The following is a 15,728-nucleotide window of genomic DNA, read 5'->3' on the forward strand; positions in this document are numbered from 1 at the left end:
ACACTGGCAATGGCAAAGGTTGGAAAGACCTCACCTTGTCATGCTCGTCTATCGAGGTTAATATTACTTGTGCAGCATCTTTGGCAATTTGAAGCTGTATGTCTGTGGCTAAGGCCCCATGGTCCACCACCACCACAATGTGTTTTGATTGTGGTCTCACCGTAGAGACATAAACAGGCCTGTACCAAAAGAATCCCAAAATATTTGTGAATAAAGATCAATACACAATGAAGAACCAAATCAATGATACAGTTTTCTACATTTTCTTAATGGTAAACTATTATTTATTAGTCACAAGTAGGCTTTGCAATGAAATTACTGTGAAAATCCCCGAGTCGCCACACTCAGGCGGCTGCCTGGACACACTGAAGGAGAATTTAGCATTGCCAGGGCACCTAACCAGCACATCTTTTGGACTGTGGGAGGAAACCTGAGTACCCAGACGAAACCCACGCAGACATGGGGAGAACGTGCCAACTCCACACAGACAGTGACCCAAGCCGGAATCGAACCCGGGTCCCTGGCACTGTGAGGCAACAGTGCTAACCACTGTGCCATCATGCCGTCTCGCACCTTACCGCCAGTTAGAGGGAACTATTCTTCCCTCTAACTGTCCCGCTCTTTGTTGAGAACACTGACTCATATCTATGAGCACCGAAAGCTTACCTATCCATTTTATAAATTGCCAATTTTCACGTGTAAACTTATTCAAGCGTGCTAGTCAAACCCAATCCTATACACTCACCTGCAAGAACTTCCTATAAACTTCACAGCTTCATACTTGGAAAAAGCTATTGTTTCTTGCTAACAATCAGACATGGATGAATGCAATCAACTAGGTATTTACAAATCAGAGAAATATTTTACTGAATCAGAAATCCCGCACAATGCAAACTGAATGATGTCTCCAGTGCGTAGATCAGACATGTGCAATTGGAATAATTTCAGATTTTCTTTTGGGAAAATGATGTGCAGTTGATCAGGAAGTTAAAACTAGCTTCCAGGGTTTATTTGACAGCAACAAATTAAGTTAAACAAAATGTTACAAATGACATAATTTCACTTGGTTTACTAAAGATTCAACTAGACTAGGCAAGTGATACATCATGCCACTGTAGTTTCATCTTCAACTACAGGCTGTTCCAACTCCTAAAAAGCAACTTTTATGCACATTTCCCACTGTATCCCTCAGTGCATTAGTTTAATGAATCTGTAAATATAAATTTCTAATCATAAACATTCAATAAAATTATCAATTACTTGTCAAAACTAATTTCACAGAGAGAAAATATCAAGGAACATATTGAAATCAGGTGGTCAAAAAGAAAACCCAAGTATTTCCACTGAATAAAATCAAAATTTCCTACCTGCTCCGATGCTCATAACCACTTTTGCAGCGAAACTTATGCGCTGGGAAAATGGTGAAAATCCCTTCTTCTGAGCTGAAGTATTGCCACTTTATACCAGGGTTTGACTTGAAGTTGTCAGCAAGAACTGTGTGGTTAAAAGATTGTTTCAAATTGCTGGAGGAAAATTGCTCAGGTATATGATACAATAGTTCACCATCTACTTGATCAGCAAAGGGCTACCATCATCTTAAGAATGAAGAGTGGGATTTTCCAGCAGCGCCGTGGCATATTTTCCAGTGGCAGAGCTGGCCTGCCATTGGTCAGTGGCAAGATCTTCCAGTCCTGCCAATGTCTACAGGATTTTGCATGCTTCCCCCACCTCTGCCATAGGGAGTTGCCATCAGTGGGACTGGAGGATTCTGCCAATGGGAAGGGCTGGAAAATTTTGGCCATTAAGTCAGACAGATGGGGGTAATCAACCCGGATGTTGTCACTGGGGATAAAGGTTTGGTTTTTCAGCTTTACTTTGCTAACACTAAAAATGTATTTATAGCAAAAATAAAACCAGCAAGTGGAAAATTGACTTTCAAAAACAAAAGAAAGGTATCAGAATTTTGATGCCTGTATTTCATTTCACAACTTTTCAAATACAAATCAAAATCCAGAGTGCCCAGTCAAAACTGAACCAGTGGTAGATGTCAGCTGAAAGCCAGAGTGAACCTGAGGCTCTATCTGCAGGAAGATGAAAGAAAGAGTGCTGAAATCTCACTTTCAAGTGCTTAAGATTAAAACAGCAGGGAATCATGCTGATCCCATGACAGCTGGAAGATGCAAGAACAACCCCATGCAGACAGTATAGAGAGGCACAGCCATGGTATTTAACACTGACCAGGATACAGTTACATTCACAAGTCGCAAAGCAAATGGAAAATGCATGCACTCCCTCCATTCTTCTCCCTCCCTCCCCCCCACCTTCTATATGTCAAATTTACAGAAAATAACTGTCTACACTAATTAACCACTTTTTAATCAAATATTTGCAGCCCAATTTTGCCATTATAATTTCCCAGGATCACATTTACAGGCCAGAATGTTACGGCCATCATACCGTGGGATTTTCCCATCTATTGCAGTGAATGGAGATTTGGCTGGGCGCCAAATTCTCCAACCTCACTGCAGGGGGAGCACGGCATGAACAGCCGGTAAGACTGCTGATTATATCAATTTATCACACAATAACTTCAATCTGGAAATTGGAGGGCCTAACCACTATCTTCTTTCATCTACTCAGTAGATTCTCTCATCTCACATTCAAATTTACTCTCTCTGTTTTTATTAAATTGAAACCATGCTTCTTAAGAAAGAAACTTAAGCAAGAAGTAAAGAGGGCTAAACGGTGTCAAGGAAAGTCATTGGCCAGCAGGATTAAGGAAAATCCCAAGGCTTTTTATACATGTATAAAGAGCAAGAGGGTAGCCAGGGAGAGGGTTGGCCTACTCAAGGATAAGGGGAGGGAATCTATGTGTGGAGCCAGAGGAAACGGACGAGGTATTAAATGAGTAATTTGTGCTAGTATTCATCAAAGAGAAGGACTTGATGGATGATGAGTCTGGGAAAGTTTGAATCATGTTGAGATCAAAAAGGAGGTGATATTGGGGTTCTTGAGAAACACTAAGATAGACAAGTCCCCAGGACCTGATGGGATATATCCCAGAATACTGAGAGAGACAAGGGAGGAAATTGCTGGGGCCTTGAGAGAAATCTTTGCATCTTCACTAGCTACAGGGGAGGTCCCAGAGCATTGGAGAATAGCCAATGTTATTTCTTTGTTTAAGAAGGGTAGCAAAGATGATCCAGGAATTACAGGCAGGTGAGCCTTACATCAGTGGTAGGGAAATTATTGGAGGATTCTTCAAGACAAGATTTATTCCCACTTGGAAATAAGTGGACGTATTAGTGAGAGGCAACATGGTTTTGTGAAGGGGAAGTCGTGTCTCATGAACTTGATTGAGTTTTTCGAGGAAGTGACGACGATGATTGATGAGGGTAGGGCAGTGGATGTTGCCTACATGGACTTCAGTAAGGCCTTTGACAAAGTTCCTCATAGCAGACTGGTGCAGAAGATGAAGTCGCATGGGATCAGAGGTGGGTTGGCAAGGCAGATACAGAACTGGCTCAGCCACAGAAGACAGAGTAGTAGTGAAAGGATGCATATCTGAATGAAGGACTGTTACAAGTGGCATTCCTCAGGGATCAGTGCTGGGACATTTGCTATATATAAATGATTTGGAGGAAACTATGACTGGATTGATTAGTAAGTTTGCAGACGGCACAAAAGTTAATGGATTTACGTATAGCGATGAGACCATCAGAGGATACAGCAGGATATAGAATGGTTGGAGACTTGGGCAGACAGATGGCAGATGGAGTTTAATCCAGACAAATGTGAGGTAATGCATTTTGGAAGGTCTACTACAGATAGCAAATATACAGTAAATGGCAGAACCCTTAAGAGTATTGACAGGAAGAGGAATCAGGGAAGAGGTCACTGAAAGTGGCAACACAGGTGGAGAAGGTAGTCAAGAAGACATATGGCATGCTTGCCTTCATCAGCCGGGACAATGAGTTTAAAAACTGGCAAGTCATTTTGCAGAACCTTAGTTAGGCTGCATTTGGAATATAGTGTTCAATTCTGGTCACCACACTACCAGGAGGATGTGGAGGTTTTGGAGAGGATACAGAAAAGATTTATCAAGATGTTGCCTGGTATGGAGGGCATTAGCTATGAGGAGAGTTGGAGAAACTTGGTTTGTCCTTCACTGGAACGATGGAGGTTGAAAGGCGACCTGATAGAAGTCTACAAGATTGAGAGGCATGGACACAGTGGATAGTCAGAAGCTTTTTCCTAGTGTGAAAGGGTCAATTACTAGGAGGCATAGGTGCAAGGGGCAAGGTTTAAAGGAGATGTACGAGACAAGTTTTTTTTTTACACAGAGGATGGTGGATGCCTGGAACTCACTGCCAGGGAAAGTAGTGGAAACAGTGACTTTTAAGGGGCGCCTTGACAAATACATGAATAGGATGAGAATAGAGGAATACGGTCCTCGGAAGGGTCGGAGATTTTAGTTCAGTCGGGCAGCATGGTCGGTGCAGGCTTGGAAGGCCGAAGGACCTGTTCCTGTGCTGTAATTTTCTTTGTTCTTATTAGTAGTCTTTCATTTTAACCCAAAATCCCCTTTTAGAATTTAAAATGTAAATAGTCACTTTTTTCTGTATATTTGCTTTTACTGTGAATTGGCAATCTTTGGTTCTTCTACATTGTCAGCAAAATCCTCAGAACTTGAGCCCAAAAAACCACAGCAGGGAGAATATACTAACTCTCTATGTATAAATGAATAACGAAAGTAATTAATGTAAACTTTACGTTCACCAGCTTCTGGTATGACTGCAGTTAAAGTCAGGCCCATGTCACCAGCTCCTATCCCAATTCAACATAGTTTATTTGGCCTACATGGCTTTGGATTGTTGGGTCATAGAGCAGGAACAGAAATGACGGGGGCATATGGGCTCGTTCCATGCTCCATATTTCTTTGGTTCCATAGCACTGAGTTGCAGCAATGTGAACATGTTACACAGTAGGCAAATAATTCTGCCTGAAGTGTTATTTTACAGTTGGTGACAGATTCTGAGAATGCACCACATCGATGAAGGTAGGGCAAAGTCAAGTGTTTTCCACTGCGCTGCTGGAGGCCACTATTTTCCTTTTGTTCAAATTTTAATAAAAACAGATTGTTTGAGCCTGAATACACGAGTAATGATATTTCAGTAAAGAAAGGCATGATCACACACAGAGGTCAGGTACTGCCCACAGTACAAAGTAATATAGTGAATGGGCAAATACAAATCAATGCTCATTTTGGGAGGAGGTGCGATGGACAATGATAGGAGAATGCACCTAATGGAAAATGCCAATGCTTGCGCCGGATCAGTGAGACTTCTGCTTTCAAACACATTCTCAGGAGATACAGTTATTTAACAAGGCCTGCAGCATGTTGAATTTTGCAAACAGCGGAGTGGACTGGAAACAACCAATGATTTCAAAATGAAATTGGACGGGCACTTGAAAGAAATGAAGCTACAGAGACTGGATTGCTGTGCAGGCGGCCAGCAAACATAAGACGGGACGAATGGCTTCCGGAGGCATAAATGACTCTTATGGCCTAAATTTTCACAACAGACAACCTCTCTACTACTGTGAAAATAACGGTCTTGCACAGAAATTGGAAGCCCCAGTCCCCCGAACATGGCACCCACCATTTTTGCAGGGTTGAATTTCACATGCGTATTTCAGGAGGCAGCTGTCCATAAAGATCAATAACTACCTCCACTCGAGGTGGAGTTTGGTCCCATAGTTGTATGAAATGTGACGTGCACAGAGAAGACCTGGTAGGAGCAGGTCCGAATTTTGTGCAACTTTTTTAATTACCAGGGTCCTCCTTTGGAGAGGTTCAGGTAACCTTGCAGAATTTGCTTCACACTTGTCTTAACTACCCAGAATTGGGTATTAAATCTATTCAAACTATCTTGCTTCAACACAATGTGGTCTGCTGGAGCAGTTTTTTTTTGCTCCTACTGAATCATGTACACAGGTGCCAGAAGGAACTTTGCACTCGAGAAGGGTGCATTCACACATAGATACCATAACAACCAGTTAACATAAGCAGCAGAATACTAGATGATCAGGTGGAAGAGGTAACACAGCACGTGCCGGGGGAAGAGGAGAAACAGGACAACAAGCTACTACTCTGTAGGAAGAATGCGCATATGCAGGATACCATATCTCAATATGACAGAGAACCAGTGCCAAAGACGAATTAGGTTAAGCTATGAGGTAATGATAGACTTATTTTGTACGGTTTCTCAAAGCTGTATTACAGTATTAATACTGTAACTAAAGCACTGTTTGCTCATCTGGAGGATCATGTTAATTTCTCTGTAGACTTGGCATTTCAGACTCAAAGGTATGGTGGAGAAACTGGCTCTGCACAAATGCTTGATGCCATGAACGTGGCAGCTTTCACTCCAAAGTAGCATTCTGTGTGCTCTGCGATCACTGACAGCCCGACCGGTCTCTCCCCTCTTGGGAGAGACTGCTCGGCCAAGACATGTGAGGGTGTGACAAATATCTCGAACCTGAAGAGCTAATATGATGGAGATAACTCAAACTTAACAAGGTTGTCTGATTTCAATTTATCTTGCGTGTTTTTTTGGGAGACAACTAGTAGCAGTTTGGACCTCACAGAGAAGTCCTGGGAAAAATTTGGTGCAGTTAGGGCTCAGGAGAGGTCCTGGGGAGTTGAAATGGTGGTGCTGGAAGGTAGTTGGTTCCATGTTGGAGATTGTAAGGGCTCAGGGAAGCCCATGGAACTAATTTAAGGCCAGAGTCAGAATATACTGTACAATTTTGTGGCACCCCCTTATAGAAAGAGCATAAAAAACCACACAGCTTAACATTCATCATAAATGAGAAGATACATAAAGAAGCTGCAAAGATAGGAATATTTCACCTGGTGTGGAGAAGCGAAAGGAACGTTTAACAGGGATTTAAGATTGAAAGGTTTGGATAGAATGAGCATAGGGAAGGTTTGTTTTCTGGAAGAAGGCCAATGATAAGGCTCTTCAATTTAAAATAATCACAAATTCAGTGCAGAGTGATTCGAAGACATGTTTTCATTTATGCTTGTTAAGCACGGAGACTGCCTTGCCACAGGGAAGTTGTGATTGACACCATTGAATATTTTAAGGGGAAATTGAATTCATATTTGAAGCAGAGGAAGATTGGGAGATTGGGATATGGGATTGGTATTGCATTGCTCTAGTAACGATCTAATGTAGACACAATGAAGCAAAATTCCTTCTCCTGTGCTGTAAACTCAATGCCTCTCAGGCTCACACGCTTGTCCCCTTAAGTTGATCTTAACATTTGGACAGTGAGCAATGAGGCTGGTATCCTTCCATGGCTCACTGGATTTAGATAGATACAATATAAATGGCTCGTTAATAAGACAAATTCAGGGATGTGATGGGTACCACAGTGATAGGGATTGAGATGGTAATGAGGAGGAGACTGAAGTAGCTGTGACCCAGACTGTTCATGGGACCCAAAGGAGCACTTATACTTCCCTTAGCCCCACAAAATAATTGTTTAAAACTTTTCTTTCCCGCACCTTTGACTTTATTGCCTATAAAACTGATTAGATATGGCATATGGTTAAAATTGTCACTTGGATAATATATATATCTGATAGTATTTGACATATAATTGCACCAGATTTACAACACAAAAATAGGTAATTTTGTCCAACTGGTCAAGGCTTGTGTTTCTATTCTACACGTACCTCCTCCCGTTTTAATTGGCTCTTTTCACACTTCTATATATTAAATTTTCCTTTAAATGTATAATCGCTAGGGTTTCAACCAGTGTGGCAGCAAGATACACATTCTCACATTTGCGCAGGCAAATTCTTCTTAAATTTCTTTTTTAACCTGTGAGTGGATAATCTTTTAGCAGAGGAAATAAATTAAACACTTCTACAAGACAGAAAGGAATGCTTATCAGCATTCAACTCCAGCTTTTAAATAGATGCTTTTTAAGAGTTGCTACTGAGGTAGCCATCAACTTCACCCCTGCGGAGCAAAAGGCAGATCAAATTCATGAAAGGGAGCATCATTCAATTATTGTAAAGGCCAGAATATTCTGTGCACCAGCTTATCAATGTTCACGCAACTAATAGAAATAGATCTCCATTATCTGAACAGGAAAGTTATAAAACACCAACAAGCTAATGATAATTTAAAAAAATCCAAGTAGCTGCCCCTCCGCAAAAATATTTTCCCTCCTCTTTACTGCCATGAAAGTCCAGTTGCAGTCCAGTGTTTAGTTACATGGATGTCAGCAAAATTGGCATCGTAGCCAAGTGGCCACTTTTAATGTTTGGTCCTAAACAATAAGGTGGTGTGGTTTATTTGTCTACAGGAGGCATTAAAGGCACGAACCAACCTGTATACAAATCATGCAATGGAGTCACTGGATGGTGACAATTAGAAATGAAGACCTTGATTGATTTTTTTGCTTAATCAAGGGCCATTAAGGTCACTGTAACACCCAAGATTTAGTGCTGCATCCCAAGATTAGCTAATGCCTAAGACCTTGCTGTTTGGCATTGTTTTACATTGTATCAGACACTTCATCAGACAAGCATTATAGAATCCTCAAAACTAAAATATTTTTAAAAATGAAATAATTCCAAGGATGGAAGTTTCCATCCCAAGATTTCCAGATTAAGCAGTTTACCTAAATTTGAATGCATCCTTTTTGGAAACATATTTTATGGTTATGAAATCTACCAGTAGTTATTACCAACATCTAAAGATAGATGACCTGGCCAAAAGAGAGAAGAGTCACGACTAGAAGAAGCCCAAACAGGCAATTTAAAATGTTTTTGTTAAAAAAAACTTAGGAGGTTAGGAAGAGCAGCATCTGCCTCTGGGCCCCATAAGGACTATTTAAACGTTCCCTGCCTCGACTCCCCCTCCTGTGTTTTACTGCAGTGCTGGAGACCTGACAACCCTCCACTAGCCAACTGATTTCATCCAGCACATTCATTCCTGCCTAGCAATCAGATGAAGCTTCCTTCCAGTTTCACGCAGGCAACTGATCAAGGGCTTACTGATAATGCCCAGGGCTCTTAAAATTGCTTGGGCCTCATACTGTTTAGGCTGTGAGCGTTTGTCATTCACCTCTACCTCCAATCTAAGTTGAAATTGAACTTAAAGATAATCATAGGGGTAAATAATGAATCTACATAGTTGAGGCAGATAAATGATGCTCGTGTTAAAAATAACAAATTGTCTTAGTGGGTAGAGAAGAAATTAACTGCTTATAAATTCAGCAGGATCAACGGGAGTTCCTAATAGGGTCTTGAAAATTAGATAAATAACAGGAGGAGAAGAAACTAGTTTTTAACTAGAGATATAACGAAAGGAAAAAAGCAAAGCAAAGCACAGTAATCTAGTAAAAAGAAAGTAATTAAGAGAAGTGGTGAAGTATGAGGAAGAAATGTTGGAATTAGAGATATACTTAAAAAAGATGAAATTACAGCAACAAGGCTCACTACAGACAGGAGAAGTGAATTCACAATGTGGGGATGAAGGTTATTCAGGAAAGATTGTAATTCAAGGAGGAGAGGTAGGACAATCCTGTATTTACAATTTAATAGTTGGCTTTACCAATCGAACATGAACCAAGAATATCCCAACAGAATTGCGCTGACAGAATCAGTAATAGTATCTAATACAAGACTGCACCTTGGCATAACATGTAAACCAACTGAAACTAAAGTAGCTCACATCTAGTCCCGCTTTTTAAAAATACTCAAAGATATTCATAGAGTAGAAATATCACTTAAGATGAATAATTACTATGCAGTCAAATTTGAGACAATCTGGCTGTCAATGCCAGCAGAGATAGAAATATATTCCTTAAGGCAGGCAAAATGAGAGATCAGTTAATGACATGAAGTGAGATATGAGAGATCTCTCAAAAGAAAGCAGAAAATATAATATGAACAAGGACACCATAGTCCATAATGGACAGGTCAAAAAGCACAATCTTGGGGGGATACTATAAGAAAATATCCAACCGGGCAATGACAGATGAAATGTAATACAAAGACAACACTACAGATGAACATAACAAAGGATGTTAAATTGTATATTTTCAGTATAGCAGATATAATAAATAAAAGTTAGAACTCTGTTGGAATGATTAAAGACAAAAGGAAATAATCAAATTTTACTTGGTGATAGTTTTGTAGAAGTATTCACTATGGGGGAGTTAGCGGTACAGTAATCAAGAGGGTTTTTGAACCAGTTTGAAAGTGAGTTGAAGAGACTAAATACAAGTCCCCTGGGTCAGACGGTGTATGTGCTAGGGTATTAATTGGGAATTGACAAGAAATCTCTGGATAGTTGTCTTTGGTACTGAAGGATTCCAAAATTGGAAGCAAGCAAACCTATTATTTGAAAAAAGAGGAAACATGACAACTAAAGATTGATCAGCCAAACAGTAGACAAAACAAACAATTAAGGTTGAATGCAGCTAACATTTTGTAGAAGAATTTAGGTCAATTAAGCAGGCAAAATAGCAAACAACATTCAATACTAAAAATGTTAAGTACTGCATTTCCCTGAAAAAGGAGCAACTTGCTACAAAATTCTGAGAATAGAATTACCAGGAGGAGATAGAAAGGAATCTGGGATTAACAGTATACTTGTCATTTTAAATATTAAAACAAAATGGAGGAGGAATTAAGATTATGCTGTGGCTTTACACTTTACTGTTTAGACCTAATTTTAATAACTGTATATAGTTTTAGCCTCAACACAGTACAATAGACATGTGTGCAGTAAAGAGAATACAAACATCAGCAACAATAATGAGTTTAAATGTAGTAGAGCATGAGTTAGAAGGATTTTTTTTGGTGAAGTGCAAGACCCGCAGCCAAGAGAGGTACATTAAAGGGAACCATCATTAAAGTATTCTAAAATATTAAATCTAATGGAAAGATGTGAGGCCATCAGGTAGGGTGCAGAATAAATTCACAGGACTACTTCCAAAGACAAGGAATTTCAGTTACTTAGATAGATTGGAGGAATTGGGAAAGTTCTCCTTGCAGAAAAGAAGGTTGAGCAGTGATTTGAGAGGGGTATTCAAAATCATGTGTGTTGTGGACAGAGCAGTTAGGAAGCAGCTGTTCTGACTGGTGGACGGATAAAGGACCAACGGGCACAGATTTCAGGTAATTGGCAAAAGAAGCAATGAGGAACAACATACTTACGCAGTGAGTGGTTGGAGTCTGGAATGCATGACCAGTGAGTATGGTGGAATTAGGGTCAATCAAGGCATTCAAGAGGAAACTGGATTATCGGAAAACGAAGAATGTACAGGGCTACAGCGGGAAGGTAGAGGAGTGGTACTACATGAATTGCTTTTTCAGACAGCCAGTGCAGACACGAAGAGCCAAATGGCTTTCTTCTGTGCTATTATGATTCTATGAACACTACTATTTCTTTAAGCTCTGTCAAGCCAGTAGGACAGATCATACATAAAACTCAACAGGAAGCAAATTTTAATCAGCTATTGGGTAAAAAAGTTTATGCAAAATGTGTGATAGATATTTGGAATGATGCACACACTAACAGAGTGCAACTGGATGCTAAGTTGGTTGAGTTAGAGTAGTGCCAGGGCTGGGTTGCTATGGACTGATTGGCTTTTATTCGCCATGGACATTTCCCCTGACTTCTTATGACAAGGGATTGATCCAGTCAGTCATTCACTTGGAACTGATCCAAATTCCTGCAAACTGGAAACAAAGGATCTGAATGGTGCAGGATTCAATACAGATGCACCTGTTACAACAAATGTCAAAACAGATTGTTATCTGTTACAGATAGTTTGGTGAGAAACTGAGTGCAGGTTTTTGACTTCAATACCACTTTTGGTCATTTCTTTGCAAATAATGGTGTTAGTTCATGATGACCGCATTAAAGAAATAAAGAACTTGAAGTTATAGATAGCCTCTAATGACCCCAGTGTCCTGAAGTACTGCACAGATAATTAACTACTTTTGAAGATTACTGTTGTAACCTTGAGACATCGCCATGCTGGGGAACAGAAATGCACTGATTAAAACACACAATTCAACAAGTAGAGCCAAAGAAAACAGTAATCATGGTCAACATTAGCAACATTGGAAAAGCCATGGGTAAGAAATGGTCATTCTCCTAAGAATCATAGAATCCCTACAGTGCAGAAAGAGGCCACTTGGCCCATCAAGACTGCACTGATCACAATCCCACCTAGGCTCTATCCCCATAACCCCACTTATTAGCTCCAGGTCATGTTTAACACAGCTGGGTGTATGGGGGTTCATTTTATTTGTGATCAGAGTGCCCCAATCTCTCAGTAGTCCATGATGCTGCTGTGGCAGGTCACTTAACTGATCTCCCCTCGCCAAGTGTTTGAAAATACAGTGGGAAAACCCGTCAAGGCAGATGATGGGCTCCCTACCGCCTTTCCTGAACAACAGGGGAAAATAATTTCATGCATTCTGTATGAAATGTTCCTGGGCATTAGGGATCAGATTTCCATCCCATCAGTCTAGCCTGGATTTGAATCCTGGACTCAGAGAAAAATGTAACATCAACAGTTGAAATATCCAATTCTCCAGTTTCAGAAACTGTTTTGCAGCAGGATACAATTGTTAGTAGTCAACAGTAATAATTCTTAATAGTTCAGGGGCGGCAGGGAGGAGAAGCTGTCAAAGAAGCAGGTTGATTAAACAACAAAAGTTGGAAAAATCTTAAAATAAATTGAAAACAACATAATGAGGTGGTCAGTTGAACAAACATCGACTGACAAACTAACCTGTGTTTAAGTCCCGCCCAGGGTTGAATGCTCGGCTACTGACAGTCGTGGAAAGCCTGTCGCAGCTGATAGTTTTAGAAACATTTGTATTGAAATTCCCATCAAACCTGTGAAGTTAAAGACCAAATTGAGATGAGGATTTCAAAGCGGAGCACAGTATGAAAGTACAGTGACGAAACAATTCTGACTTGACACCTGCAATTAAAGCCCAGTAAAGTATGAAATGGCCTTAATTTCAAACACACACCATTTGACCTGACCATATTATACATGTTACAAAATTATTACAGCACCAGGGAAGGCTATTTGGCCTACCATGTGTGCACTGAATGAGCAAATCACTTTGTGCCACTCCCGCCTTCTCTCCTAAATCCTGCACGTTCTCCCGTTTCAGATGATAATCCAATGCCTCGATTGAATCTGCCTCCACCGCACTCTCAGGGAATGTATTCCAGATCTTAACCATTCGCTGTGTGAAAATGTTTCTCCTCATGGCTCCATTGCTTGTTTTGACAATTACCTCTCATTCTCGATACTTTCACAAGTGGGAGCAAATGCTCCCCATACCTATTCTGACCAGACCCTTCATGGTTTAGAAGATCTTGATCAAATCTTCTCCCAACCTCCTATTGTCCAAGAAAATAGTCCCAAATTCTCCAAAAATGCCTTCATATCATACTTCAAACGTGGCACCCAGATCTAGATGCAATACTCCAGTTGAGGCCAAACCAGGGTTTTATATAACCACGCTCTCAAATTTTCCTTCCTCTATTTTACTCCAAAACCAATCCAAACCATGTGCTTTCCAATAACTTGTGATAGCTGATCACTTTAAGATACTGGGCTTTCACAAGAATCAATTGGGGATTCTAATCTCTGGCTGCTTGAACTTGAGCCCAGTATTTTGGAGGTGTCAACCTTTGCTTCGCCAATGGCCCTGCCACTGCTCATCCAACCACGGAGGTCCAGCACTTCAGACAAGTTTAGATATGTGTTTGGCTCCTTTGGAAAGTCACTGGATGGTGAGCATCCATCACAGGCTGTTGAGCTGCAGTCAAATGCATTTGTTTGCAGAAATGCAGGGCTAATATAGAGAAGGGCAGAGATGAAGGAAGGGATAAAGATGTGGAAGGGACACACACACACACACACACACACACACACACACACACACACCACACACACACAGGAAAAAATAATCACACACTGCAGAATAAGGCCCTTCAGTCTATCGAGTCTGCACCGACAATATCTACTACTAAAGGCGTGCAAATTCCATTTTCCTGCACTTGTCCATATCCTTGAATGTTATTTTAAGTGCTCACTCGAATATTTTTTTAAAGGTTGTGAGGTTTCTGGCCCTCCATAACCTTCCAGGCAGTGCATTCCAGATTCCAGGGAGTGGGTGGAGAGAGTGAGAGAGATTGGGGGGTGGTGGTGTTAACAGAGAGTGCAAGAGAGAAGGGGGGTGCGACAGAGAGAACGAGAGGGAAGGGGAGGCACAAAAAGAGCGAGAGGGAAGGGGAGGCAACAGAAAGAGCGAAAGGGAAGGGGGAGCGAGAGAGAGAGCAAAGGAGAAGGGAGGGCAATGGGAGAGTGAGCAAGAGGGAAGGGGGGGTGGAGAGCAATCGAGGGGGGGGGTAACAAAGGGAAAGCAAGAAGGGTGGTGATGGGAGAGAGAGCAAGGGAAAAAGGAGGGAGAGACAGAGACGGGGAGGCACAGAGAGACAGCGAGAGAAAAGGGGCAACGGAGAGACAGCGAGAGAGAAGGGAGCGACGAGAGAGAGACTGAGGGAGAAGGTCAGCAACAGTGAGAGCGAGAAAGGAAGGGGGCGATGGAGAGATAGCGAGAGAGAAGGGGAGGCAACAGAGAGAAAGCAGGAGAGAAGCGGCGGAGGCATGACGAAATGGGGGTGGGGGGGGGTGGGGGAGGGAGAGAGGTGTGGGAGGAGGGACCGAGAAGGGGGATAGGGGTGGGAGGAGGGACCGAGAGAGGGAATGGGGGGGGGGGGGGGGGGGGTAAACCGAGAGAGAGAGAGAGAGAGAGAGAGAGAGAGAGAGAGAGAGAGAGAGAGAGAGAGAGAGAGAGAGATAGAGAGAGAGAGAGAGAGAGAAGAGAGAGAGAGAGAGACAGACAGGGTTGGGGGGGGAGACTGAGAGAGACAGGGGAGGGAGAGAGACCGAGGAGAGGGACAGGGACCGAGAGAGATGGGGAGGAACGGGGGGAGGGAACAAGAAGGGGAGGACGGGGAGACCGAGGGGGGAAGGGAAAGGACCGGAGAGAGATAGGAGACCAGAGAGGGAGGGGAGGGAGAGGGAGAGGGAGAGGGAGAGGGAGAGGGAGGGGGGGGGGGGGGGGGGGGGGGGGGGGCGGGGGAACCAAGAGGAGAGGGGAGGGGAGGGACCGAGAGAGGGGGGGAACCAAGAGAGAGTGGGGAAAGGGGGCAGAGTGACTGAGAAGAGGGGGGGGTGGGAGCATTGGGGGGAACCGAGAGATGGGGGAGCGGGAGAGGGACCGAGAGATGGAGGAAGGGGCGGGAGGGACCAAGAGAGGGTGTAGGAGGGACCGAGAGAGAGAAAGCGGCGAGGGGACTGAGAGAGAGAAAGCAGCGAGGACCGCGAGAGAGCAGTGGGACAGGGGGGACAGAGTGTCCAAGGGAGACGAGACACGAGGGGTCTGAGGAACACATGGGAGGACAAGGGAGATGGGAGCTGTGAACGGGGCCAAGGAAGAGATCCAAGAAGTGGGGGATCCGAGTTTTTGGGGGGTGGGGGGGTACCAATAGAAGACAAAGGATGGGGGAGGTGCAAGTGGGGGCAGGTGAGAGAGGAGAGACCTGGGGAACATTTATGTGCAATTTTGGTTTCCTTATCTGATGAAAGACATTCTG

At 42.5% G+C, this 15,728-nt stretch overlaps 1 protein-coding gene across 1 annotated transcript in view; it reads right to left on the reverse strand.

Annotated features, from left to right (window-relative positions):
- Window positions 1-15,728, reverse strand: part of cachd1 (cache domain containing 1) — a 169,902-nt gene that overhangs the window by 42,278 nt on the left and 111,896 nt on the right. Inside the window, exons 4-6 of the mRNA XM_080195619.1 lie at window positions 12,838-12,944; window positions 1,368-1,494; window positions 35-179 (exon numbers count right to left, since the gene is read on the reverse strand). Coding sequence (XP_080051745.1) covers window positions 35-179; window positions 1,368-1,494; window positions 12,838-12,944 — 379 coding nt within the window. The remainder of the gene's footprint in view (window positions 1-34; window positions 180-1,367; window positions 1,495-12,837; window positions 12,945-15,728) is intronic.

The sequence above is a fragment of the Carcharhinus amblyrhynchos genome, chromosome 9 (genome assembly GCF_965287045.1).
Source record: "Carcharhinus amblyrhynchos chromosome 9, sCarAmb.v2.hapA, whole genome shotgun sequence".
NCBI classification, from domain to species: domain Eukaryota; kingdom Metazoa; phylum Chordata; class Chondrichthyes; order Carcharhiniformes; family Carcharhinidae; genus Carcharhinus; species Carcharhinus amblyrhynchos.